This window comes from Callorhinus ursinus, unplaced genomic scaffold (genome assembly GCF_003265705.2).
Source record: "Callorhinus ursinus isolate GAN/ISIS: 27379988/994484 unplaced genomic scaffold, GSC_fseal_2.0 scaffold23, whole genome shotgun sequence".
NCBI lineage: Eukaryota > Metazoa > Chordata > Mammalia > Carnivora > Otariidae > Callorhinus > Callorhinus ursinus.
In genome coordinates this window covers 21,882,628-21,907,484 of record NW_027397085.1, presented here as the reverse complement: position 1 = coordinate 21,907,484, position 24,857 = coordinate 21,882,628, and the positions used below count along the sequence as shown (strand labels likewise).

Below are 24,857 nucleotides of genomic sequence, written 5' to 3'. Positions count from 1 at the left end.
CAGGTACCCGGGACTACTGGGTACCCGACAGCCTAGCACTGTGGCCGGCGACGAGCCTGAGTTCATAAAGCACCTGCTGGGGGGCCTCTGGATGGCTCAGTCAGTTGAGTGTCCGACTGTTGGTTTCAGCTCAGGTCATGACTTCAGGGTCATGAGATTGAGCCCCACATTGGGATCCGCACTCAGCGGGGAGCCTGCTTGAGAGATTCTCTCCTTCTCCATCTGCCCTTCCCCCTGCTCAGGCTCTAAAATAAATAAATAAAATCTTAAAAAAAAGCACCTGCTGAATAAAGAGAGGAACAAATGAATTAATGAATAAACAAACAAGTGGGCTAATCAGGCACTAATCATTCAATTCCCGTAGCTGCTTCTGAACCTCGAGTGACCACCTCTTCTCCCCACATGTACTGCACTGTGCCCCTTCTCGGTTTTCGGTCTTTAGTAGAGCGGCTGGTATCTGAAAGCACGTATCTGACACAGTTTGGGAAGTCCCTTGGGGCTAGGGCTGGTCTCAACATGTGTCTGCTTTACCACTCAGGTTAAACACATCCAAAACCAAACTCACCACTGAGTCCTGAACCACTTTAACCTGCATCCAGAGAGCCTTCCCTTAAAAGTTTGCTTTTAGAAATCCCTTTTTAACACCACTTTCCTAAGAGACCTTTCCTGGTCTCCCAGAGCCAAATACCATTTCTTCCTCCTTTGATCAAACTATAACTCTCTGACACCCCCTGCATTTCTCTTACTCTATTTAGTGCCATAAGCATCTTTATAGTAGACCTACAAATCCTTTCTCTACCAGACTGTGTATTTCCGGAGGGCAGGGAGGGAGGGGCTCAGACTAACAGCAGAGATCACGTATTGAGGACCGGCCATGGAAGGAGGGCCTTCCACCCCCAGCACATGTTTAGTCAAGTATGGGGTTCACGGTTTTAGGTTGAGTAAGTCATAGGTTCACTGTTTTACAGACAGAGAAACTAAAAATAACTTGCATGACTCAAGTTCAAAAGGGTTAAGTGACCACATGAAATTCTGATGAGGGGCAGAATTCAAACCCAGGCCCATTAGATTCACAAGTTAATGTTCTAAATCACAAGATCCCAACTTGCCACTTGGGTACTCCCATCCCTTGCACCTTGAGTACAAAAGATGCTCAGAACATTTTCGATACTGTGAGCAGAGGCTAAGATTGTAGTAATGCATGGTAGTGGCCTTGTGGGCCAGTCTTGGGATAAATGAAGGACACGCATTTGTAGTGGTCAGAGCTCAGACCCGTCCCGCCCCTCCCTCTGCCGTCAGAGACTCAGAGCGAGTCTCTGCTTCATCTCCTTCACTCACACGTGACAGTGGCAACCTAAAGCCACGCCCAGCCCGTGGCCACACCGGGGAGCCCTTCCTCGGCACCCAGTGGCCAAGAGAAGCGAAAGACGGGAGCCAAAGCTGCCCCCCTGGGCTCACCCTCAAGGTCGTGATGGTGGCAGGATCCCGGAGCCGGCCCTCCTCATCTTTCAGATTGTAACCTTCCGGCCTCTTATCACGCTCGCTGACTTTCCACAGCTTCACAGTTTTATCTGTGGAGGGCAACCAGAGGAAATCAAGATTACAGTGAAAACCATCTTGTCAAGGAGTTTTGTGTGTGGAGAGGTGGCGGGGCAGGAGGCAGGGGGAGGTGGAGCTGAGGATGGAAGGGACTGCTGTTCACGTCAGGGATTCAGGGCATAAATCTTATGTCATCTGGAGGCAGAGCTCAAGTTTCAGCACAAAACCAAATAGCGTGCCCAGACCAATGGCCTATGACACCTGGAGCTTATATATTATTTTGGTTCATTCAATAAAAATATTTATTGAACACTGAATAAGAGCAGTCACATATACAGAACTAGCTGTGTCACTATGTTATTAGCACTTGTCATGGAAAATTTATTTAATGCTCACCATAACCCCAAGAGATAGGTATCCCCATTTCAGGGTCCCACCCCAGCAAGCACGGCCCCGACCGTGACCTGGAAGGCCCTCCGTGACCTGCACTTCCTCACCCTTTCCGATCTCGCCGCCTGCCCCCTTCGCCCTGTGCTCCAGCCATGTGGCTTCTCTACAGCGCCCCGTATACGTTGTGGTCCCCACGCCTGCCTCGGGCTTCGCACTAGCTGCGCCTTTTCCCCGAAAGCCCTCGGCCGTCTTCTGCAGGTGACTTGCTCCTTCACTTTGCTCTGTTCGTGTCCCACCCCCCAGAGGGGCCTTTCCTAACCAACCTGCATCAAAACGTCCCCACCATTCTCTTGCCTGCTCCGCCTGCTTGAATGTTTCCTCTTGCCACTTCTCACTATGTGACAACGCTTTGTTACGTCTCCCTCCTGAGAATGTAAACTCGCTGGAGGCAGGGATTTCTGTCTTGCCCATCACTACACATCTAGCACCTACAACCGTGCCTGGGACACAGTGGATGTTCAATAACTGTTGGGTGCGTGAACGAATCAATCCCGTCTATACAGTGCATCTTGCTAGCAATACTCAGAGATATAAAATCCTAAGAATGTTCATCCAAACGCTCCTTTCCCCTTGCAGTCTTCTTGGAATCCCTAGCTGGAAACTACTTTTCTTCCCTGTGTAGTGTTCCAGCACTTTCCATCACTGGCTGACACCTGTCATTCTCCCTAGCAATAAAGCAGGGCAAGGTCTCCAATGTGTACAGGGGTGAGGCAGGCCGGGGGGACGAGTGAGAGGGGCTGGGGGCCTCTGGGAGGCAGGAGATGGCATGCCCCACCTGTAGGCTGGCCTTCCCTTTTCTTAAGAAAACACGTTTGGGCCAATCAGATCATATGTGTGGCCCACGTGCATCTGCAGGCGTTCCGGAACGGGTCCTGCATTCATGATTTGTTTTCCCTCTAGCTTTTCTTGTGGAAGGCAGGGACTGGAATGCCTTCTTCCTCTGTGCCTGCATCGGGTAGGTTTGGGAACCAGACGAGCTTGGGCCATACCTTCACTCGCACTCCAGCCAGCCACGTGGCTCAGGACAGGGGTTCCTAGGTAGTAGGTGCCCCGTTTCTTCAAGTGACAAGCGGGAGTACCAGATTTATCAGGAGAAAGAGTACAGAACGCCCAATTCAATGTGAAATTCAGAGAAACAACAAAGGAGTTTTTAGTATAAGTATGTCCCACATATTTCAACCTTACAAATCAAGGCACTTAACTTCTCTATGCCTCGGTTTCTTTATTTGTCAGTTGGGGCAAATAGTGCCTTCCCCACGGGGCTCTCAGGAGGATGAAATGGAACACTGGGCATATAGTGCTGAACACAGGGGTGGCCTGCCAATAATGGATGACAAAGGGCAGCTGTTAGAATTTGCAAAGGGGGCAACTATTCTCTGATAATAACATGTTGCCCTGACGGCGGTAGTTTCATCCCGCGGTGATGTCAGCACATCCCGTTTCCTCCGTAATACGGTGGGGAGAAGAGCCGGCCCTGCCCCGGCCTCTAGTAGGGTTCTCTTTCGCCTTTGCCCCTTCATCTCCCTTCTCCATGTCTCCTCGCCAAAGGCCTGGCCCTCAGAGATCTGAAATGCACCCCATTCTGAAGTCGGCTTTCAGCAACCATTTGGCTACTTTAACAGGTCAGTGCCCCTGTTTCCTATTATCTGGGGATGATTCCAGCTGGTCACGTGTGCTGGCAGACCCGGCCAGGCTGCTCAGTGTAAGATGTACGCGCCCTGAACCGTGCGCTCCCCCTGGCCTGTACTGGGACAGAAGACAAGGAAGCCTTTCCCAGACCCAGAGTTGAATTCTGCACTTCCTATCTGTATGCCAACAGTCCTCTGCTCCTACCCTCTCTGGATACCCTGCTGCCGCATGCACTGCATTTTAGGGTGAGAAAATGAAGCAGAAGTCCTGTTTTATACAGTTGCTGGATTAGTGACCAGTCAGCTGTGACTCAGAACAACACAAATCAGAGACATTTAACACCGAATATTTCCTATTGCTCGGCTTTGGAATATATCCTGTCCCATTTGCAAGGTGATTCTTCTATTTTTTTTTTTTTTATTATGAACAATACATTGCTACACAGAGAAATAGAGAAACCACAGGTAGAACATAAAAAGTAAGAATCAACTACAATCCCTCTAGTCAGGAACAATCCTTGTTAACATTTTGCAGAGGTACTTGGGGTATTTTTTTCTCTGCATTTTTGGGGGGTGGGGTACAAACCTATAGTAATACTGCATATACAGATTTTATATTTTATTTCCTTCTTTTATTACATAAGTGGTAAATATAATTGCAAAAAATGAAAATGAGCCAGAAAGTTAAAAAAAAAATTTAACATTTCCTTCAATTCCACTAGACAAAGAAAACTATTAGGAACATTTTGTATACATCCTTTCATTATATTTTTGTGTGCAATTACATTACTTTTTAATATATATAATATTCTATGAATAATTTATAATATGTTTTTCCTAATCATATCTATCCATACTAACATCTACTCCTATAAATATCTAATTTATAATAGTAAGAATTTGTTAATAATTAAAGGTCAAATAAAGGGAGATTTAGTAGTAAATTATAGAAAACTCATACAAGGGAATGCTATGCAGTCATTGAAAAGGTGATGATATTTTAGAAGGATATTTAACAAGTAGGAAGATGCTCCTGTTGTTAAGTATTATATTTTGAAGTAAAAAGAATCTTGTTGCAGAACAGCTTATAGGTTAGTCCCATTTTCATTAAGAAGCAAAAAGATTTATCTATTTATCCACGTCTGCTTTTTTCTTTAAAAGACATTAATAATACTGGTTCTCTCTGGGTGTAAACACTTTATTATCTTCATTTTGCTTCCCTGTTTTTTTCTAAATTTTTTTTTATGATGAACACATACTACTTTCATAGCATGCAAACCAAATCAAGTATACCTTTCCCTCTCATCGTAAGAATTAAGACAGAAGTAGAAAGCAAGGTAAAGCAACGTGTTTTCACCTGCCAAGTAATTTCAGTCTAGATTCAAAATGGAATGTTGGTTTTATTTTTCATGAAAAATGGTAAAGTTGAAAATATATGCCAGCAGAACATAAAAACTGCACCCAACTGTAATGAGAAAAGCACTTTTTTTTTTTTTTAAGATAATTGATGGTGAATTCAATCCAATTCCCCATGGCTGGGTTGCCTGGAGTCATTCTCGACTTTATTATCACACAATTTTTCTTGACTTAGTATCTTGAAGCTTTGTGGATAAAAAAAGTCTAAGGAACATGTGGCTGTTACTATGAGTAATGACTTTTTCTTTTTTCTGGCCGGCTCTCTGAGTAGTTTATCATTACTTGTGGCAGCTTTTAAACACAATCTTATCATCTATCTTCATTTTCTCTTTTGTACAGTAATTCCAATTGTCTTTCATTAATTTTTGCATGTTAACCTATTTGGCTTAAGGGGAATTCTCAACCTCAATATTAGTACAAAAAAGAAAATTGCATAAGAACATGGGAATTTTTCTTCTAAGAATCATTTTGAGATGCTGTTGGCATATGAAATAGCATCCCAAATGGGAAGATAATATCCTTGTTAATCAAAAAACTATTTAAAAACTCAATTAAGAGAACATTATGCTATATAATTAATCTTCATTGCATTTCAATGATTTTGGTCCCCCCCCACCACCACAAAGCAGTTAATAAGGCTTTGGATGTTATAGTAAAAATCAATAGAGTAAATTTCACAATATAAAGTAAGCTAGCCATAGCAGATAATCAGACACTTTTCCTCTGCCGGCAATAATTAAGTCAACATCATTAGAAGTATCTTTTATTCTAAAGGGTTGGATATGCAGAGCCTTTAAGTAAAACTTCACCAGTGAAACAAACAAAAAAACATTCATGTGGTCTGGCTTTTAAGAAATCAGCGTTGAAAAAAGTAAAGTGAACAATATAGACAGTTCTGAGAAAGAATTAAATTACTGAGAATCTGGAAAAATGAGTGGAGATCTGGTCATGTTGAGATAAGCCATGCTTGAATAGCCCCAGACTGGCCTTTTCAGAAGTGTGAGTGTTTAGATTGGTACACTGGCTTTATAATCAAGGGAGTTTGGGTTCATATGCGTTAAAAACTTTCCCTCCTCTTTTCAGAAGAGTAAAATAAAATTCACTGTAAAGACTTAGGAAAAATGAGAAAAGGAGCAAATCTACAAGACACTCAACTTGCACGATCCAAAATTAATCATGATAAATCTTTCTTTCTGTTTCCTGTCTTCAAAAACACTAATGTATGTCTGATCCTATTACATACATGTGAGCAATACCTTGTCAGTGCTGGTGATAGGCAAAAAAGCAAATCCCTGGCTTCTTGACTTATACTTAAATGTATATTCCTCCTAGGCAGACTCACACGTGGGATGAAATGAAGCGCTCTCCAGCTTATTTGCTTGATAGAGGTTTTTCAATTTTTATACACTAACCCTCTTAATTGTGACGCTATTCAATTAGCACCCTTTAGTTTATGATTTTATTCTGAATTGTTCTGAGCATAGATGGCTTCTTTCAGCAAGGGTTTTATGAACCTTAAGGGCAGGTCATTCCACTGTGTAAAGGTTTTACGAAATTAATATGGAATTTGGCTCTCTATCCAACCCCCTATGTCCTCTCTCCAACCTATTTCTATCAACTTCCCCCTAAAACAACAAACGGTATAGGAAGAGTATGGAGGGAGAGAGAGAGAAAGAAATCACTTCTTGGTCTCTTTTTTGGTAGGTCCCCCTCTCTTCTTGACCTGCGCTCCTGGCCAAGAACTTGATGGTATCAGAGAGACATAGCCACCTCCTTTACAAACCCCCAAATATATTCAGGGATTAATAATTTCTATTCAGTATGCCAAACTCATAGGGATGGCATGTTGAGTTTTCTGAAATGTGTTCCCAGAATAACACTTAGTGAATCTTAAGAAAGGAAGTCAGATTCTAAAAACACCTGGAAATCATCTGAATTAATCAAAAACTACGGATAATGGGTCTCACGTAATTCGGTCATAAATTTGTTATTTTTAAAAAGGATAAGTGCTATATACGGACGGCCTACCCTGGTCCAGGCACTCTGGTAGACATCTTGCAAATGCAGTTTGGAAGTTTTTCAAACAGCTCGCAAGGTAAAAAGAAAAACTGAGCGCAAGAGAGACTCAAATACATGGCTTGCTGACTGTATCTCTGCAAATACCAAATAGGCAAAGTCACCTCTACGTACCATTAGTAGACAGAAGGAAGTAGGCTGCATTCTGCTGAGGGAGCCATCTTATTTTATTGATTTTTTCTTCTATTTCTAAACTCTTCAGGTAATCGAACTCAGGTTCATGGCTCTGGAATGTGCTGTAAACATTGTATTCACCCCTACGATGAACCTGATTTTTACTCTGTAGGAAGGGAAAAACAACACACATGAAAGATGAAATCACATAAGCCAACTGCAAATTCACCAATTCCTTCTTTTTTGGGGCAGACTCACTGGGGTGGGATGGGCGGGGCACGTCAGTGTAGAATGAGGGCAGAACCATGGCAACAAGTTTACCTTAGCTTACTGGCCTCCCCAGCATTGGTCATGCACCCTTATTGGTCAATACTGGCACCTCCAATATGCAACTATTTATTTATAAATTATATGCAGGAACTTCTGCACTAATATATGGTGTCCCTAGCATATACATAGAAATAGGTATTAAAATAGGACAACTTAAAAATACATATAAATAGAAATTCTAATCTTTTCTTCGGACATCCTAATGGATGTCTTGGACACCCTTCAGAGTGAGCCATCCCACACCGAAGTCCACACGTCTATTAATCCCTCACAAAGACTCCAAAGCTATGGCATCTGCACCTTTCGCTGGCCTTTTAAAATCTCACCAGATTCTCAGAGAACCTCTGAGAGGTCGGCAGTGCAGGGAAATGGACAAAAGAGGCTCAGAAGTATTAAAATGACCTCTCCAAGGTCACACAGCTTATACATAGCAGATTTGGACATCAGATCTCTCCCTCCCCCCATTTTCTTCTGGCACGAGTGACAAAACGGACATGAGTGCAGAGACGCCACCGGAGTCCCTGGGAGGACTGTCAGACTCTCCCCCCCATGTCCCCCCATCTCCGTTATGCACAGTAAGCACAGTGCGCAGAGCAGGAACTACATTAAGGATGCTAGAACGAAACTTAAAGGATCTGCAGAAGGGGGCAAGGGCAAGAAGAAGGGCGGAGAGGACAAAGAAGGTGTTAAAGAAACAGGAGAAGGGGAAAAAAGAAAAGGGAGTTTTTATTTCAGGTGTTTTAGGATCTTATTACCAAGAGCTTCCAGATTCAGGCTTTGGAAAACTGTGTTCAGAAATTCAAATTCAGGTCTTACTGAACATGTGTCGTAGAAGCTTGACTCTGAAGAAAAGGCTCAATTAAAAAAAAATCATATTTCTGGATGGATATTGAACATTCAAACCCAAGTCTCCATTTACTCAATTTGATGGGCGATGGTGCCGATGGCCTGTGTTGAGCATATTTGTGAGGGTCCTAGGAGTAAATTGTCCAGGAGTGGAGTGTGCCTCCCGAGAAGTCACTCACAGAAGTCAGAAGCCAGCCTTAGATGTTGTCACCTGGCTTTGTTTCTCAGGCTTTGAGTTCATTCCAACCGGAAGCCTCGCCACAAAGTGGAACACTCAACTCCTCTCCTCAACATCTATTTTTTATTGAATAAAACCACCCTCCTTTGGAATACGTGTCCCCCTTCCACTGACTCAGGCTTCTCAAATATTTCGGTCAAAACAGGTGAAACCTATAAACAGCTAACGGAAATCGTGGAGCAGATTATGACCAGCAACATGCTGCCTTGGGTAATTTATGTTAAATAGTGGCTCTGGTTCTTCTTTATCATCACTATGGACCTAATTGGATTTTCTTTTAAAATGGAGGAAGGTTTGAAAATCACTTTTAAAAGGACTTTAAATGCTGATATCCTGCTTACTACAGAGACAGCCAGTCCACCTTAACAATAAATTTATAAGAGTTCTGATTTGCTACCATCCAAATCAGACTGTCAAGTGTGTGTAGTATGTGCCAGACCAATTAGCACTAGGCAGCTCTGGAAAAGCAGGAAAAATTCCAGGTCACGAAGAGCTCTTAGTTCCTACTTGCCAACCACATTTTCGTGTTTCCAGGGCCAGTGGAATAGGCCAGGTGCCTGATTTAATGCTGAACACTTGAATTTATACAGAACCCCGAGGGATCACGATGCCCTTATAGAAATTAATTGCAAATAATATGCAATTACCAAATATATCACCTCTAAATGAGGCTTTCCTTTTTTTGAGGGGGAGGGGAACATAAATGGCTTTGAGGCACAAAGCAGGCTTTCAATTGCTAGGGAAGTCTCTTGTGAATCCTTCCTCCTGCACTGGGCCTCCCCCTGCGCTGGGCCTGGTGAATCTCAGAGGCAGGCGGTAACAGATGGGAGAGGTCCTAGAACATACACGGGCCTGCTGGAAGCTCCAGGACCATGCCAGGGGAGTCCAAGGAAATCAGATTGGGCCGTAATTCTGTTCTGACAAAACAGAAGCAGACACCAAAAAAACTCAATTTATATGAAAAAGAGAAACAATTCCTAGTGGAGCCCAATTCTCAGGAGGAAATGGGCTTTTTGACACTCAATTCACTGGAAGTTCAAACTCCTGCTCAAAATGCACACAGCACTGAGCTCCAGGGACCTCTGCGACACCTACAGTAAAGCACAGGCCACATGCATCGCAGAGATGTCTTTTTGTGGGATTTCACTCCCTTTGGTGGGGTGAGCTATCACTTTCTTCTCTACTGATCCCAGGTGTCCTTTTCACATCTGTTGGCAAAGAGCTATTTTTTTTTTCCCCTCCTACGTATTCCGTAGGAGCACCTGAAACCGGGAGACTTAATTTCAATGGCTGGAAGAGAAATCCCACTCAAAAAGGAGTTCTCTGCTCAACAAACACCCATGGAATTTCGCAGGTCAGATGGGAAGTGAGGTCGTTTTGAAGGTGCAACACCCAGGTTGGGAAAGATTAGGCCTGCCCAGAAAAGGCTCTATTAATCAGGTGCTTTTAGGAGCCTGAATGTGGAACTGTTGATGTTAATGACTTTTTGGCAGTTTTTAGTTTGCTAGCAAAGCAGCAAGGTTAAGGGCAACACATGAGGATTAAGGAACAGTAGGAGGCCTCCTTTAAAAAGAGAAGAAAATGGGCATTTTGCATTCACTGCCACTTACCTCCTGCTCTCGTTGAAAAATTACAACCCGACCCCCCTTGTCCCCTGTCGCTAGTAATTCTCCCGTGTGGTTGAATTCTACCGTAGAGATAATGTCAGCTGAAAAGGAGAAGACAAAGGCAATTAAAGTAACTGCACACTTACTTTGAAACGATAGATAATAGATATACTTTTCTGTGCATTGAAGGGCTCTGGGCTTTGTCTCTGCAGTGGAATTTACAAGGATTTGATGCTCTGTATTTTAAGCGCCACGAGAAGTGGCATTTGAGAAAGTCAATTTCCTAGATGCCCACACTGCACGGTGGGCTCTTGGAACATCTGGAGAGAACAAAAGGGGAAAACACATGCAGACCCTTTTGTTTGGGGCAAGAGAAAACGCATTTCTTTAATGGCTCCAGGAAATGGCACAATTTTTTTTTTTATTTTTGAGAATTTCTATCAACCCCCAGACATTTTACCCACCCAGGATCTTTTGCATTCTCCTTCCTTCTACACAGAGAAACTTCTCCAAACAGGTTTCAAGTACGGCTATTCAGATGCCGGCTGAGGACTGTGATGCACCAGGGCTGGGGGGAGGGGGGTCTCGAAGCTCAGACATGGAAAATGAAGGGACCCCACAAATGCTCCAGCTTGACCCATGCTCCCTCTTTCCTGGTGAGCCCAACACACCCTTCTGGAAGAGCACGGCCTTATTCCGACCACAGGAGCAAGGTGCTGAGAAACAGGGTCACGAGGTTAGAGGGGAGAGGGCAATTTGTACTCCATATTTCAGAACGAAGAAAATACACAGGCGCCAGGAACCCAGATCACAGATAATTGCTGAAGGAATGCCAGTCTGCCACGTCTTTCTTCAACCCTGGTTACCCCGGAGGAACATGGACAGGTAAATTACCTATGATTGGATTTAGTAGGGCTATTTTTAGAAAAAATGTCAGAAGTTAATTCCTCTGCAATTATTCCCCTGCAGGGCTCCAACAATTGCTACCGAGAGTGCAAATGAGTTTGAGGGAAAAAAAAAAAAAAGAGGCAGGGGAATTATGATGGTGGCCTTTGACAGAGGACCATTCTGAAGATTATGTCCATGTGAGGAAAGCAAAGGGGAAACAGTGAGGTGGAAAACTAAGGCAATTACCCCTGCATAATTCAAATCTCAGATCTCACTTTAATATCATCATTTCAGGATTTTCTTTGTATGCCTGATTTATTCAGGTAAGTAGTGTAAAATTCTCCACTTTGCATGTAACTGTCCTGTTCCCTATACGAAAACGCTTCTAATGGTCGTTCTTTGTGCACAAGTGAAAAGAGTAAGCACAAGTGACAGCCACTTTCAAGCAGGTCACATTTAAAACACTTCATGATTTCCTGTTTTGGCCTCTTAGATGTCTGGCCCCAGGGGCAGCAAATTCAAAGCCCTACAGAGCCATGAGGTGCCAGGGCGTGAAGAAGTAGAAAGCCTGTGGCCCCTCTTAAGGGTAAGTGGCTACTCAGCTTATGCCAATTGTGGATATGAAATATTTCATGTGTTACTAGATTTTTTTTATAAGAAGCTGGAAATGCGAATTTTATGCAAAATCTCTTCAATTTTCTATATTGTCAACTTTTTTTTCAAAGCCATGACATTAAAAGAAATAATCTCGTCTGTGGGCTGAAAATGTTTTGTGAGTCACGAGTTTATGACTTCTGCTCTACCAAGTCTTTCTTCAGAAAAGGACACACCATTCCTTACTGATGATCTCAACTAGAAATCTAGTCTGTCCACTCAGGAAGACTCCTCCAAATGAATACGACTTCAAGGAAACACAATCTAAGCTGTGTGGTTACTCAGTTCCTGGTGGAAGTTCAGAAGCCCATTTCGGTAACAAGTGCCCATTGCAGAGCAAGCAAGCCCAGCAAGGCTGGGAAGCCGGCATCACAAGTGAATTCTTAGACCACTTTCCTTTGTTAGAGTTTATGTATCTTAGCAAAGCACTTTCACGTAAAGAGGAGAGAAGGAGGCTGTTCAATGTTTGCAGCCGCCTCAGAATGCCCTGGGAAAAGCACTTGAGCGCTTAGGATGTACTTCTAACACTAGTTCCTGCTTCTGGCTTTTCAGTGAGGGGTTAGCAACGGGGTTATTCATGAAGCTTCCTGACTTTCGCAGAACCTAAAGCGGACATGGCTGCTGCTTCTCACTTCAGGCTTCTGTCAGGTACCCCAGTATGAGGCAAAGCTCTCAAATTACTGAAGACATAAACATCCCCCAGAAGGAAAGAGCAGTGGGGAAGCCGAGTGTACAGGTTACCAGAGTCACACTTATGTCTTTAGGGCCAACAACTGGCTAAACTGTAGTCTACACCCTTCTTAGCTGCAATGTTGACACAGACTCCAGAGTTCTAGAAGGTGCATTGGGAACCAAAAGATGGGCCTTCCCTTTTAGTGAAGTTGGGTATCAGAAGGAAGAGTTAAGTATACCTTTTCCAAGGTCAGTCTCTGTCTCAGTCTCCAAGAAAACGTTACTCCAAGGGAAACAAAATTCACTCCCCCCAGAGATGACATACATACACATTTGTCCTTTTGTCCAGACTCTCTGTGAAAATGTCTCCACTCTCCCTTTCAGGGGTACACAGATCAAAACAAGGTAGTACTCAAGCTCACAGCTGAGCCACATGATCCAAGCTAGTGTTACTAGAACTCTGCGTTATGAGGGATCCAGGCATGGCTCCCGCTAATAAAAATGCCCCATTTATTTTCCAAGTGTTATAATTATCTGTGCTATGCCTTCCTCAAGAACTTGTAAGACAAAGGGTGATTGGCATGGCAGGATTCTCCCATTCTTTAGTCCTCCAGCCAGGACCTTAGCTTTATTCTAATCCTGCCACTCACTTGGTGTGTATGTTAGCTTGTTTATATCCAGCTATTGTCTACCTCCCTTCAGAGCACAGGTCACTGCAGCTCGAGTTAATACCTGTTCTGAACCTTCACGTTTCCAGACTCATTTATCATGGCTAAGCCAGTAGGTGTAACCAGAATATTTTACTGCCCCATCCATCTCTGCAGATCTTCATCTATGACTGTTTAATAATTGATGCAAACCTCATGAATCACCCCACATTCCAATTTCAAGATACCCAGACTTCTGATACAAATACTCTTGTTTGCAACAGGCTCTTGGTAGAGCACTTGAAGTCAGAAAAGCCATGCTGCTCAAGATAAAAGAACTCTTGCTGAGTATAGAGAAGACATGGCAACAACCGTCAGCCCTATGACAACGACTTCATCTGGAATCACGGTCAAAAGAAAGCAATTCATCAGGTTCGGGACGACTTTTACCTTTAACTGACATGTGTACATGACAACTCATTTTATCAAATGCCGAGCCGAATCGCGCCATTTATGAAAAGCTATAAACTGGAGCGTTTGCCCTCTGTTCCGCAGAGATGTGGATAAAGTGCATGTTTTTGACTAAAAACAAAAACCAGAGGCCAAAAGCAGTTATGGAGGTCAAATGTAGTTAACATGATTTTTTAAAAGGAAACCCTGGGAGGTAGAACGTTTGCCCTGTTCCACATTTATTTGGGCTGATTTAATTTTCACAAGATGGTGGCCTGGTAACCCCATTTCTAGTTCAATAGGCACTGCTAAGACTGAGTTTTTCTTTTCTAAAATCCATCTTTGCATCTTACAAAGGTTCCAGACTAGTAAATTCATACATAAAGTCTCCATTTACCTGAATAATAGAAACTGACTTGGCCATTATAAGCCTGTGATTAGGCTGAAGAAATGGAGGGAATCCCCAGCACATGCCCTAGTCTCTCACTGTACCATGCTAGGCTGGAGTCTACACAATGCCTGGGCTGAGCTCAACGATTAGGCGATGTACAGTCCAAAGAGCAGGGTGACCGTTTTGATAAAATTCTGGCTCAGTTTAAATCTGGAGAGGACCTAAACCCAAATCCTCTGGTGGGACAAGGTCTTACTGACCAGGCGTCAGGAGCACTGGCCTCTCCGCATCAATCACAGAGATTCAAATGAGAAGGTAATGCAATTTAGCCTTCAGAGCCCATTAAATGTTTTATCTTTCATCTAAGAAACATTTGGGAGGTAATACTATAAAGTCATTTACTCTTCTTATATCAGCTGGCCAGCTCTGCCCACTCAATACTTGGCTTTCTTCTGCATGGTAAGTTTGGCTCTAGGCAGATTTGTCTGTTTTTTTTTTTTTTAATTTAAATTTTTATTGTTATGTTAATCACCATACATTACATCATTAATTTTTGATGTAGTGTTCCACGATTCATTGTTTGTGCATAACACCCAGTGCTCCACGCAAAACGTGCCCTCTTTAATACCCATCACCAGGCTAACCCATCCCCCACCCCCCTCCCCTCTAGAACCCTCAGTTTGTTTTTCAGAGTCCATCACCTCTCATGGTTCGTCTCCCCCTCCGCAGATTTGTCTGCTTCTTTGGCGAGGATGAGGAGGTGGTCAGCCAAGATGGAAAATAGGTGTCACAGTGGATGACAATGGTGAAATACGGGTAGTTGTTGGAAGGTTTGGGTTGAGAAGGATTTGGGAGGTCACATGCAGGCGGAAGTGCTCTGATTAATTGGCAATGGGCCCTGTGTTCCCCAGTGAGGGATGGGGGGCAGTGCGTGTACCCTTTGTGGTCACTGCATAGGGGCTTGTAGCTAGACTGACAGTGACTTTGCAGCTCATTAAATAAACAGGGGAGTCTTAGGCTCCCGGTGGGAATTAAAATTACTCCTTCCATCTACATAAAACCGTGGCCTCCTTCTTGGGTTCTGGTTCATGTCCCAAAGTCAGCATCCATTTTCTCGGAGAGGGTTTTCTCTGTTAAGTTTTGAAAAATAAATAGTGTGTTGGAGTATAGTTTCCATCAAAATAGGGGGATAAAAGGAGGTCTGGTTATGGCCAAACAGGATATGCCCAACTACTGCTACTGGGATTGGGTCAAAATGGCCTAGTTCTTGGAAAATTTTAATACACTCTAAAATTAAAAAAAAAATCAGGCAATAAAACAGTAGGTGTGCAATGACTGCAATTTTTAAAAAGTATTCTCATTTTAAAATATATTTTTTTCACTGGTAAAGCGATATACACTTATTAAAACTCCCTTTAATACCAAGATGATGTTTAAAATAGAAAATGAAATTTCTCTTACAATCTGACTCCCCGGAAAATAATAATTAACTCCTATAAGTATACACACACACACACACACACACACACACACACACACAGTCACAGGCCAAAGACTGTCAGCCAGAGTCCAAAATGATGTTTTGGTAGGATGTGAATGATTTAACTTATTTTCTTATAGTCTTTTTCTAATTTTTCAGGATTTTCTAATTTTTTTTTATCAGGACCATCCATCTTGAACAATTTTTAACTTGTAAACAATTTTAATTGGTTTTCAAACTGAATACAAGATTTTTAGCATTTATCTCAGTGCTTCTGTAGACTTTTTAAAAAAATTCTTTTTAAGTTCCCAGAGAGTAAAATTCACTCTTCGTGCCATATAGCTTTATGGGTTTGGATCAATGCACACAGAGGTGTATCCACTACCCCCAACCATGATATAGAACGGTTTCCAAAAGTTAAAAACGCTATGTAAGTACAGAGGCTTAATACTATTGGTCTCTATAGATACGGTTCAGCTGGGAACCAATGCTCATTTCTCACTAGTGAGAGTCAAAGATTTTATTTTTTTAATCATACTGTTTAGATAATATCACTGTTTAAATTTTTAGAGTGGCAGGAAACTAAACTCATCAGCATGGCTTTGTTAGCCCGCATCACAAACTAGGTTTATGCATGAGGTTTTCTGCCTGTGGATTCAAAGTTTTCTTTGTAATGGGACAGGACTATGCTTCAGTCCTTAGTTCAGGAGTAGCATTAGCTTCTTGGTACTATTTCTCATGTTTCTGTAGCTCAGTTCTAGTGACAGAAGTAGTAAATATCAAGTGCTGAGCAGTGAAAACAAATGGATCTAATTTTGCCCGCCGATTTTGTTTATTGGCAAGAGCTGCCCAGGGAGAAGGATTCTGAGATCATAGCTGGGTTTGGGGGGAGAGTGTTGAGATCAATTGGTTACGTCTGGCACGGGTATGGAAATAGCCAGTACACATGTCATGTGCTTGCTATCCTTCTGTGTATCATAAACACTCACTGACTGATCCAGACTTGATTCCTTTGTCACCCGACCAGTATCTGGTATTTAGATACAGAATCCTTTTCCTTTCATTTGAATGTAATTAATTCTGTGCATCTTGGTTTTAACTTCCATCTGGCGCTGGTATTCCTCCTACATGAAAGAAAGCAGGTAGAAGGGTCCAATAGTCCCCCTTCCCAAGATCTTTTTGCAAGGGCTGCTTCCTATGTAACGGCAAGCACAGTGCTGGGAAATGGGCATGGTTTCAATGTCAGCCCGCCCGCGAAGACCAGGCATATTAAGGGCAAGTAATGTGTTGTGACAGATACTCTCGGTTAGCTACTCCTACCCAGTGCTTTCCTCCTTGCCTGTTTCCACTATAGAGGCTGAAAAATCCAGATTCTTGCTTCCCAGCCTCCCTTGTGTGTAGGGGTGGCCATGGAACTGACATATGGCCTGTGAGGCACACAGGAAAGTCTGCTGGGGGGCAAGGAGGCAGAGATTCTGGGAAAAAGTTTTTCTCCCTGAATAAAAGGAAGGAAGGAAGTGAGGAGTGGCCTTCTGGCTATACGGACATACTCCTTGCACACTACTGCTTTTTTTTTCCTTTTTTAAGATTTATTTATTTGAGAGAGAGAAAGAGCATAAGCAGGGGTTGGGCAGTGGCAGAGGAAGAGAGAGAATCTCAAGCAGACTCCCCACTGAGTATGGAGCCTGACATGGGGCTGGATCTCACGACCCTGAGATCATGACCTGAGCCAAAACCGAGAGTCAGATGCTCAACCGACTGAGCCACCCAGGCGCCCCCATACTACTGCTTTCCCATGTGATTTTATATGGCCATGATACATGAAGCTGTAGCAGCCATCATGTGACCAAGAGGTGACAAGCCAAGAGGCGGAACATGACAGATGGAAGAAAGGGACAATATCCTCGGTGACATCACTGAATTGCAAAAACCTACCTCAGGAAAAGCCTATGTCTGAACTTGTTAAACAATACATACCAAGGGGTTTAAGCCACTGCTAGATAGATGTTCTGTTATTTGCATCTAAATGCATACTAATAGACATGTCTTTCCATCTTTGTTTTCCTCATAGCACTTTGCACAGGGCCAGACTATTAACATAAGTTGAATTGGGAAAAAAAAAATGGTTCTTGGTCCCACAGCCTCTGTGCACCACCTCTCACACACATTTTCATGTCACTTTATCACATGACCAGTGTTCCTTCATACTTGTTTAGTTCCCAGCACTGAGGTGGTTTGTTTCACCCCCTTCCCCTGTGTGGAAATGGTACATTACTTGTTCGACCATTCAAATATGAAAGAAGCTTACTGAGATAGAAGCATCCCCCCGCCCCCAGTTTATCATGGTGTCCATCATAAAATTATGACTTCAAAGGGACCGAATCATGCTCTCTGTAGGAGCCAAGTTCTCCCGGTAAGTCTGGGGAGCCCACCATGCTTGCTGAGCCGTGAAAATCCAGATGGTGGGAAGCTGGTGAGTAACAAATGCCATGTTACTTCTATTAAAATGCACACAGCTTCCCCACACTGACCAAATCCCCAGCACTAACGGGTATGGGACGACTCAGGATGTGTGGGTTGATGGAGACTGCCTTTCATTCAAAATAAGTTCCTACCACACAGAAGTTGAGAAGAAAGAATGTTCCTGTCACTGGGACAAAACCTGCCCAAACGGCAAAGTAGTTTTCAAAAATCTAAGTCCTCCAAATACAGAAAAATCCAGTGGGAAATTGGTAGCAGTCCAGACTTCCCTACAAGGCTGCTTGGTTTATAGTGGAATCTGCTGTCAAGGTATCTACCATCTGTCACTCACTGTTTCAGAAAGCAGAGGAGTAATTAACTGCTCAGACAATGCAAACTCTGTCAGTCATTCAGATCTATTATCTCACAACATGGGTCATCTAGCACGGACCCCAAAGTTAATGGGACTCTGGGTCCAAAACAAGAAAGTTAATCACGACTGTGGGTCCATATAGGAGATTTAGGGCAGGCATCGTGCCACCCAAACTCACATAACGTGGCATCTATTTGGCATGTCTTTGGTCAAAAATTTTGCTGTGCCAGCGGCTCTCAAGTCAAAGATATGGCACCTGCCTTGTGGGAGCTAAACATCCACATGTGTGTGTGTCAGCTCTAATTGTATGTATTTTGGGAAGCCTTGTATGACTTCTCCCAAAACCCAGACAGCCTCCTTTACTTGGCAGCTCCAGGCTCCCCATTCTTCTCCTTCATAACAGTCCTCACCACTTACCATTAGCACTTACAACAGTAATAGGACCATTTTAAATGCCTTTCTCAGCCTCTGAACCATGAACTCCATAAGGAACTTATTCATCGAGTTTAAGCTTAGTCTTTTTTTTTTTTAAAGATTTATTTATTTATTTGAGAGAGAGAGAATGAGAGAGAGAGAGAGCACGAGAGGGAAGAGGGTCAGAGGGAGAAGCAGACTCCCTGCAGAGCAGGGAGCCCGATGCGGGACTCGATCCCGGGACTCCAGGATCATGACCCGAGCCGAAGGCAGTCGCTTAACAACTGAGCCACCCAGGCGCCCTAAGCTTAGTGTCTTAATATATGATGGATGCTTCTCCATTTTTTTCTTTTACCTATCACTGAATGAGAGCTACAGAGAATCAACACCATTGTGGGCCACCATACAGAGAATAACCCTAAACAAAGTGTCAACAAACAAAACATTTATGCAGGTAGAATGTAAGAAACGTATTTGAAGGGATGTGAGACAATGGGAGGTTCTTATTTTGGAATGAGTATTTTATGACTTTAGAACCACACAGATTGATCAGTAAAGAACAGGTTTCATCCTAAAAAGCCTTTGTCATATTGGCAGGGATTTAAGGGTCCTATGAATCACAGGAAGAGAAAACACCAAAAGGGCTGGTGAAGAGAGGGTAATGGGAGAGGGCATGGAGGTAGCAATGACACACCCAAAGTGGATTTGGAGCAAATAGGTCTGAAATGCAAGGAATCTATTTAGTGAACACCTACTATGTGCACATCATTGGGCTGGGTGCCAGGGATATGCTATGAACAAAACACATCTGGTCTTTGCCTTCAAAGCTTCAAGCTTTCATCCTAGAGGACTGGGAAGCAGTGTAAATAGGGATATGGTAAAAAAAAAAAAAAAAAAAAAAAAACGTTGGAAAAGAGGTTGTTCAAACACCCTATAATGGAAGTCTTTGAGCCAGAGAGTAAGAACCCTATGTTTGACCTAGAAGGCAAGAGGAAGTCATTACTGAAACTTAAGGTAACTCACATGTCATCCATATGCCTGCACTCAAGAAATCTCCTAGGGGTGCCTGGGTGGCTCAGTTGGTTAGGCGGCTGCCGTCAGCTCAGGTCACAATACAAGGGTCCTAGGATTGAGCCCTGCATCAGGTTCCCTGCTCCGTGGGGAGTCTGCTTCTCCCTCTGCCCTCCCCCAACTCGTGTGCACGCACACTCTAATTAAAAAAAGACAATCTTTATTTTCTCTAAGGGACAAATTGAACAATAAATACAATACGTCTGTGTGCTAAATTCTAGATAGGCCTAAAGAATGAAAGAAGAATGTAGTAGGACAAGATCTGGATTTTTCCTCCTAAAACATGAAGTTTCTATGTCAAACACAATAAAGATGCTAACAGGTTACAAGGTATTATACAATGATGATTTTTCAATGGTTTTAACAAAGAAAATAGAAAGTATTGCCAAATGTGCCATTTACAATTCTATGAATCAGTATTTTTCTTTCTCTTGTATCCCCTCTCTCCTCTTCCCATCCCCCTCCCTCCATTCTTCTGTCTCTCTCTCTCTCCATGGCTGGGAGTTGTGGTGTTTTGAAGATTATAAAAAAATATTACTCCCAAGGCTCCTGTCCGGCTCAGCTGGTAGAGCATGCGACTCTTGATCTTGGGGTTGTAAGTCTGAGCCCCACGTTGGGTATAGAGATTACTTAAAAATAAAATCTTTAAAAATATTACTCTTGAGGCACCTGTGGTTCAGTTGGTTAAGTGTCTGACTCTTGATTTCAGTTCAGGTCATGATCTCAGGGTTGTGAGACTGAGCCCCACATCGGGCTCTGTGCTGGGCGTGGAGCCTGCTTAAGATTCTCTCTCCTTTTCCTTCTGCCCCTCCCCCCTCTAAAAAAGTTACTGTCTCTTGGGTATCTTTATTTTAAAACACTGAATACAATACTTTACACATAGCAGGTAAATAGTAAAAGATAGCATAAATAAACTAGTGTTGATTTCCATCACCAGCATGACCCAAAACTTAAAAAATATTCTTCGGCCAAATGCCGAAGAATATTTTACTGCTTTTTTATATCTTCTGAAAACTGTATATTTATAAAAGATATTTAAAAGATATTTAAAAGATCCATTATATTTGATATATTTGATTTCATGTTCATGTGGCAATATAGGTATCAACAAATAATATAAAATGTAGAAAAATCAAGATATACTAAGTGTTGACAGATTTATTCATAATTCCATTTATTCACTCAAAAAATATTCAGTGACACATTATGTGTTGAACACTACTCTAGGTATTGAGTATACATCAGCTAATAAAATAGATACAATATTTGTCCTTATGGCACTTACATTCTACTCATGGAGGAAAAATAATAGTCAATGAGTATAATAAATTGCATCGTATGTCATGTACTTTGGGAAACAGACATAACTGGGTAAGGGACATTAAGAATTCTGGAGGTAGATGGGAAGCTTAGATTTGAAATAGGGTGATTGAGGGAGATCACGATGTGAGTATCTGAAGGAAGAGGGCTTCCTTCCAACAGGGAACAGACAGGGAGAAGATCCTCAGAGAGAAACATGCATGCATCAGCAAACCTGTGTAGCCAGAGCCCTGCAAACAAGGGAAAAATGAGATCGGACAAATGAGAGGTTCAGGTAACGGAGAGCTTCGTAGACCACAGCAAGCCCTCTGGCTTTTCACTAAAAGTGAAATGGGCACAGCAATGGGTAAATGGTAAATTCTGTGTTATGATCCTCTGATCACAATTTTTTAAAAAGTGAGAAAAATGAAATGGAAGGCTGCTGGAGGGAACTGAGCAGAGGAGTGAGATGGTCCGATGTGCTGTAAGTATCACTGGGGACAGACAGCAGAGGGCTGAAGGAGCCTCGGGAAGGGTATGGCCATAACCCAGGTGAGAGGTGAGGGTGGCTCACACCCAAGGTGTTGGTAGTGAGGGTGAAGAGTGAGGGTGAATCTGACAGTGGTCAGATTCCAGATGCATACTGAGTCGACTTCACAGGATTTGCAGATGGACTGGTTACAGGTATGAAAGACCGGATTCAGGATGATTCCAAGGTTTCTGCCCTCAGCAGCTGGTATGATGGAGTTGCCTTCACTGAGATGGGAAGTCTGTGGGTGAAGTAGGCATCTGGGGGGGGAAGACCAGATACTCTGTTCCAGATGTGTGAAGTATGAGGGATTTATAAGTAAGGATACTGAGTAGATAATTAGAAACAAGAGTTTAGAGTTCAGGAGGGGGTCTGAGTTGGGGATATAAACTTGGGAGTTCATTAGCATTTCAGATGATATTTAAAGCCATGGGATTGGATGAGATCTCAGGGAATGAGTGTATGAAATGAGAGGAAAGCCAAGGGCTGAACTTTGGGGCACTCCCAACATCTAAAAGGTTGGGAGAAAAAGAAGAACCAGGAAAAACGAAGAAGGAGCAGCCAGTAAGAGAGGTGGAAAATCCAAAAAGCTGAGTGTCACGAATGCCAGTGAATTGCAGAGAAGAGAGTGATCAGTCATGCCAAGCACTGCTGATCTGCAAGGTAAAAGCCTTCAAGTGACCTTTGGATTTGAACCGTGGAAGTCACTTTTGACTTTGTCAAGTGCGGTTTCTACGGATCAGTGGGGGTGGGTTTGGTGGAACCACGGAATGGGTTTCCGAGTGAATGGGAGGAGGGGAATGAGAGGGAGTGACTGTGGACACTTCTCCTCAGGGAGTTTTGCTGAGAAGCCTAGCAAAGAAACAAGGCAGAAGATGGTAAGGGAAGTCAGGTCAAAAGAGCGTCCTTTTTTATCATAGAAAAAGCAGCATGTGTCTATGCTGATGAACAAGTTTGAGCAGCTAGGGAAAAATGAATGGCGACGAAGAGAGAAGGGGGAACTTCTGAATGCAAGCATGCATGCATGCATGAATAAACAAGTCAGTACCCAGGACTGGTCCACCCCTGAGAGATGCCAAAAGATGGTTAGGAAGAAAAATGCTATGGAAACCCTATCTTCACAGAAGGTTTAACAGGATTCTCAAAGCATTTAGTATTGCAAGAATTTTTCCTACAGACCAACATATCAGCTGTCCATGCGATCACCCTGAATCAAAGAAAAATCTCTTGGTTTCCTTTTTGTTTCTTCTTCCCTTCCTGCTCGTCCTCCGCTCCTCTTTCTGTCTTTTTCTTCTTTCCTTCCTTCCCTTTCTCTCTTTTTCCTTTTTCTATCCCTCCCGCCTTCCTTTTTCTTCTGAGGCCAGCAGCAGAAAGGACTCTCTTCCTTCTGCTGCTATGCAGCTCTAGGTTCATTACCTCCTGTCGACAGACTGGATGGAAGGCTGCTCACCTGCATACACTTTAAAATGCCAAGTCTACTACACGATCACTCCCACATGGGTAGGCTGACCTCCTCATGGCCTTTCTTGGGTAACTTTCACCATCATTCCTAATATCGCATAGAAAGAGACAAGTCTGTCAGAGGGGAAAGAAAAAACCCACATTCTCATCTGGCCTCGTGGAAGATTTATAGACACTTTGCAAATAGCCAGACCCAGGTGATGGTGCCAGGAACTTTCCAAGTGATTTGTAGATCTCCCTGCCAGGAAGTCAGTCTTCAGTGGAAAACTCTAGCTGAACATTCCTTTATTATGGTGTGACTGCAGGGAGAGGATCACAACTGTCATGCAAAAAATTTGCTGAAATTAACTAGCTATTTGCCTGGCCTTGAGATAGTTCAGCCTCAGAAAAATACCACTGTCGCAATTTTTCTTTGAAACAGTGATTTCCTGAGCTGGCCTACTGCGTGCCAGGCATAGTACTAGACCCTTTACCTGACCTCTCTTTCTCAATCTCTATTATTAGGCTCATTTACTGAACACCTCCTTTGGCCAGGATCTGTGCTTTGTGTTTTATACGATGTCATTTAAGTGTCACTCAGACTCCATGATTTCAGTCTCTTCCTCCATTTTTCAGATGGGGAAATGGCTCAGAAAACTGAAATAACTGGCCCACATATGGAAGGCTAATAGGGGAGCTGAGATTGGTACCCAGCTCTAGTCCCAGAGCCCATGTTTGCCACCTGCCTTTTGAGTCCCGCTTCTATTCCCTCTGCCTTCTATTATTTCTCATTCCCCTCCCTTTCGTCGGTCGTTTATTTTTTTCCCCGATCCTTTCTTCATCTTTCACTCATAGTTACTTACAGGCTTTATTTCTTAACATGGCAGAGTGGATCTTCTGGGTTCAGCCTTAACTTTTCCATCAGTCTGCTGTACTCCTTGTCACCCACCTGGCATTTTATCAACTCTTGGACCCTATGCAGATACAGTCTGTGATGACCACCTGTGAAGCAATTTCATTTTTCCCAAGACATTCTTTCTATTACTTGTGCCTGCTGACATGTATGCCCCTTGAGGCTAAGGTCTTATTCACTATTTTAGTCTACGGACACAGCCTAGGGACTGGCACTTAGGAGGTTTGTACAAAATACCTGTTTAGTGGCTGAATGAAAAAATGAACACACGAATCCTTCAAGACCAACTCAAATGCCACCTACTCCATGAAGCCTTCCGTGAGCTCCCCTGATTGGAACATAATTCCTTCCTCCACACAGCTCCCCCCAGGTCTCTGGACTATTCACATGTACTTAGGTGAATAAGTACATGAATAACAGAATGTACTTGTTCTCTTTCCTTAATGAAATGTATTTCATTAAGGGAACAGTTCCTATTTTACTCATCTTTGGCTCTACCAATAAATTCCATATAAAACTTCACTAACTTAGCATCTTCTCATTGGGCCATGACTCATGTTGGATTATGGTACAAATGTTAATAGAATGCTTCGGTATCCTCTGCGTGTGTGTGACGTTTCTTTAGATGATAAGTTCCCTGAAGACAGAATCATATTTATTTCTTTAATAGATAACATCTTTAACAGTATCTAAGATCTCAGAGCATAGATGATATAAATAGTCCACGCTTGGAGCTCTAATATTCTCAACAGGGACAGCTGATTGTTGGCCTATGTAATGCATATCACAGTTCTCCCCTAAAAAGAGTCACACATGCTCCATTTCTGTCTACAGCTTATTGTTGTTGTTTTAAATGGTTCAGAACTATAGGTTCATGGCCTGGGACATCTCTGAAATAAAACCAGTACTTGAGAAATCAAGTGCCAAGTCCA

General features: G+C 42.9%; 1 protein-coding gene across 13 annotated transcripts in view; it reads right to left on the bottom strand.

The window, feature by feature from the left end:
- Positions 1–24,857, bottom strand: part of PPP2R2B (protein phosphatase 2 regulatory subunit Bbeta) — a 435,841-nt gene that overhangs the window by 99,820 nt on the left and 311,164 nt on the right. For all 13 annotated transcript variants that reach the window (XM_073905502.1, XM_073905500.1, XM_073905503.1 and 10 more), the window contains 3 exons: positions 10,248–10,345; positions 7,224–7,389; positions 1,459–1,571 (listed from right to left, as the gene is read on the bottom strand). In XM_073905502.1, the coding sequence (XP_073761603.1) occupies positions 1,459–1,571; positions 7,224–7,389; positions 10,248–10,345 (377 nt within the window). The remainder of the gene's footprint in view (positions 1–1,458; positions 1,572–7,223; positions 7,390–10,247; positions 10,346–24,857) is intronic.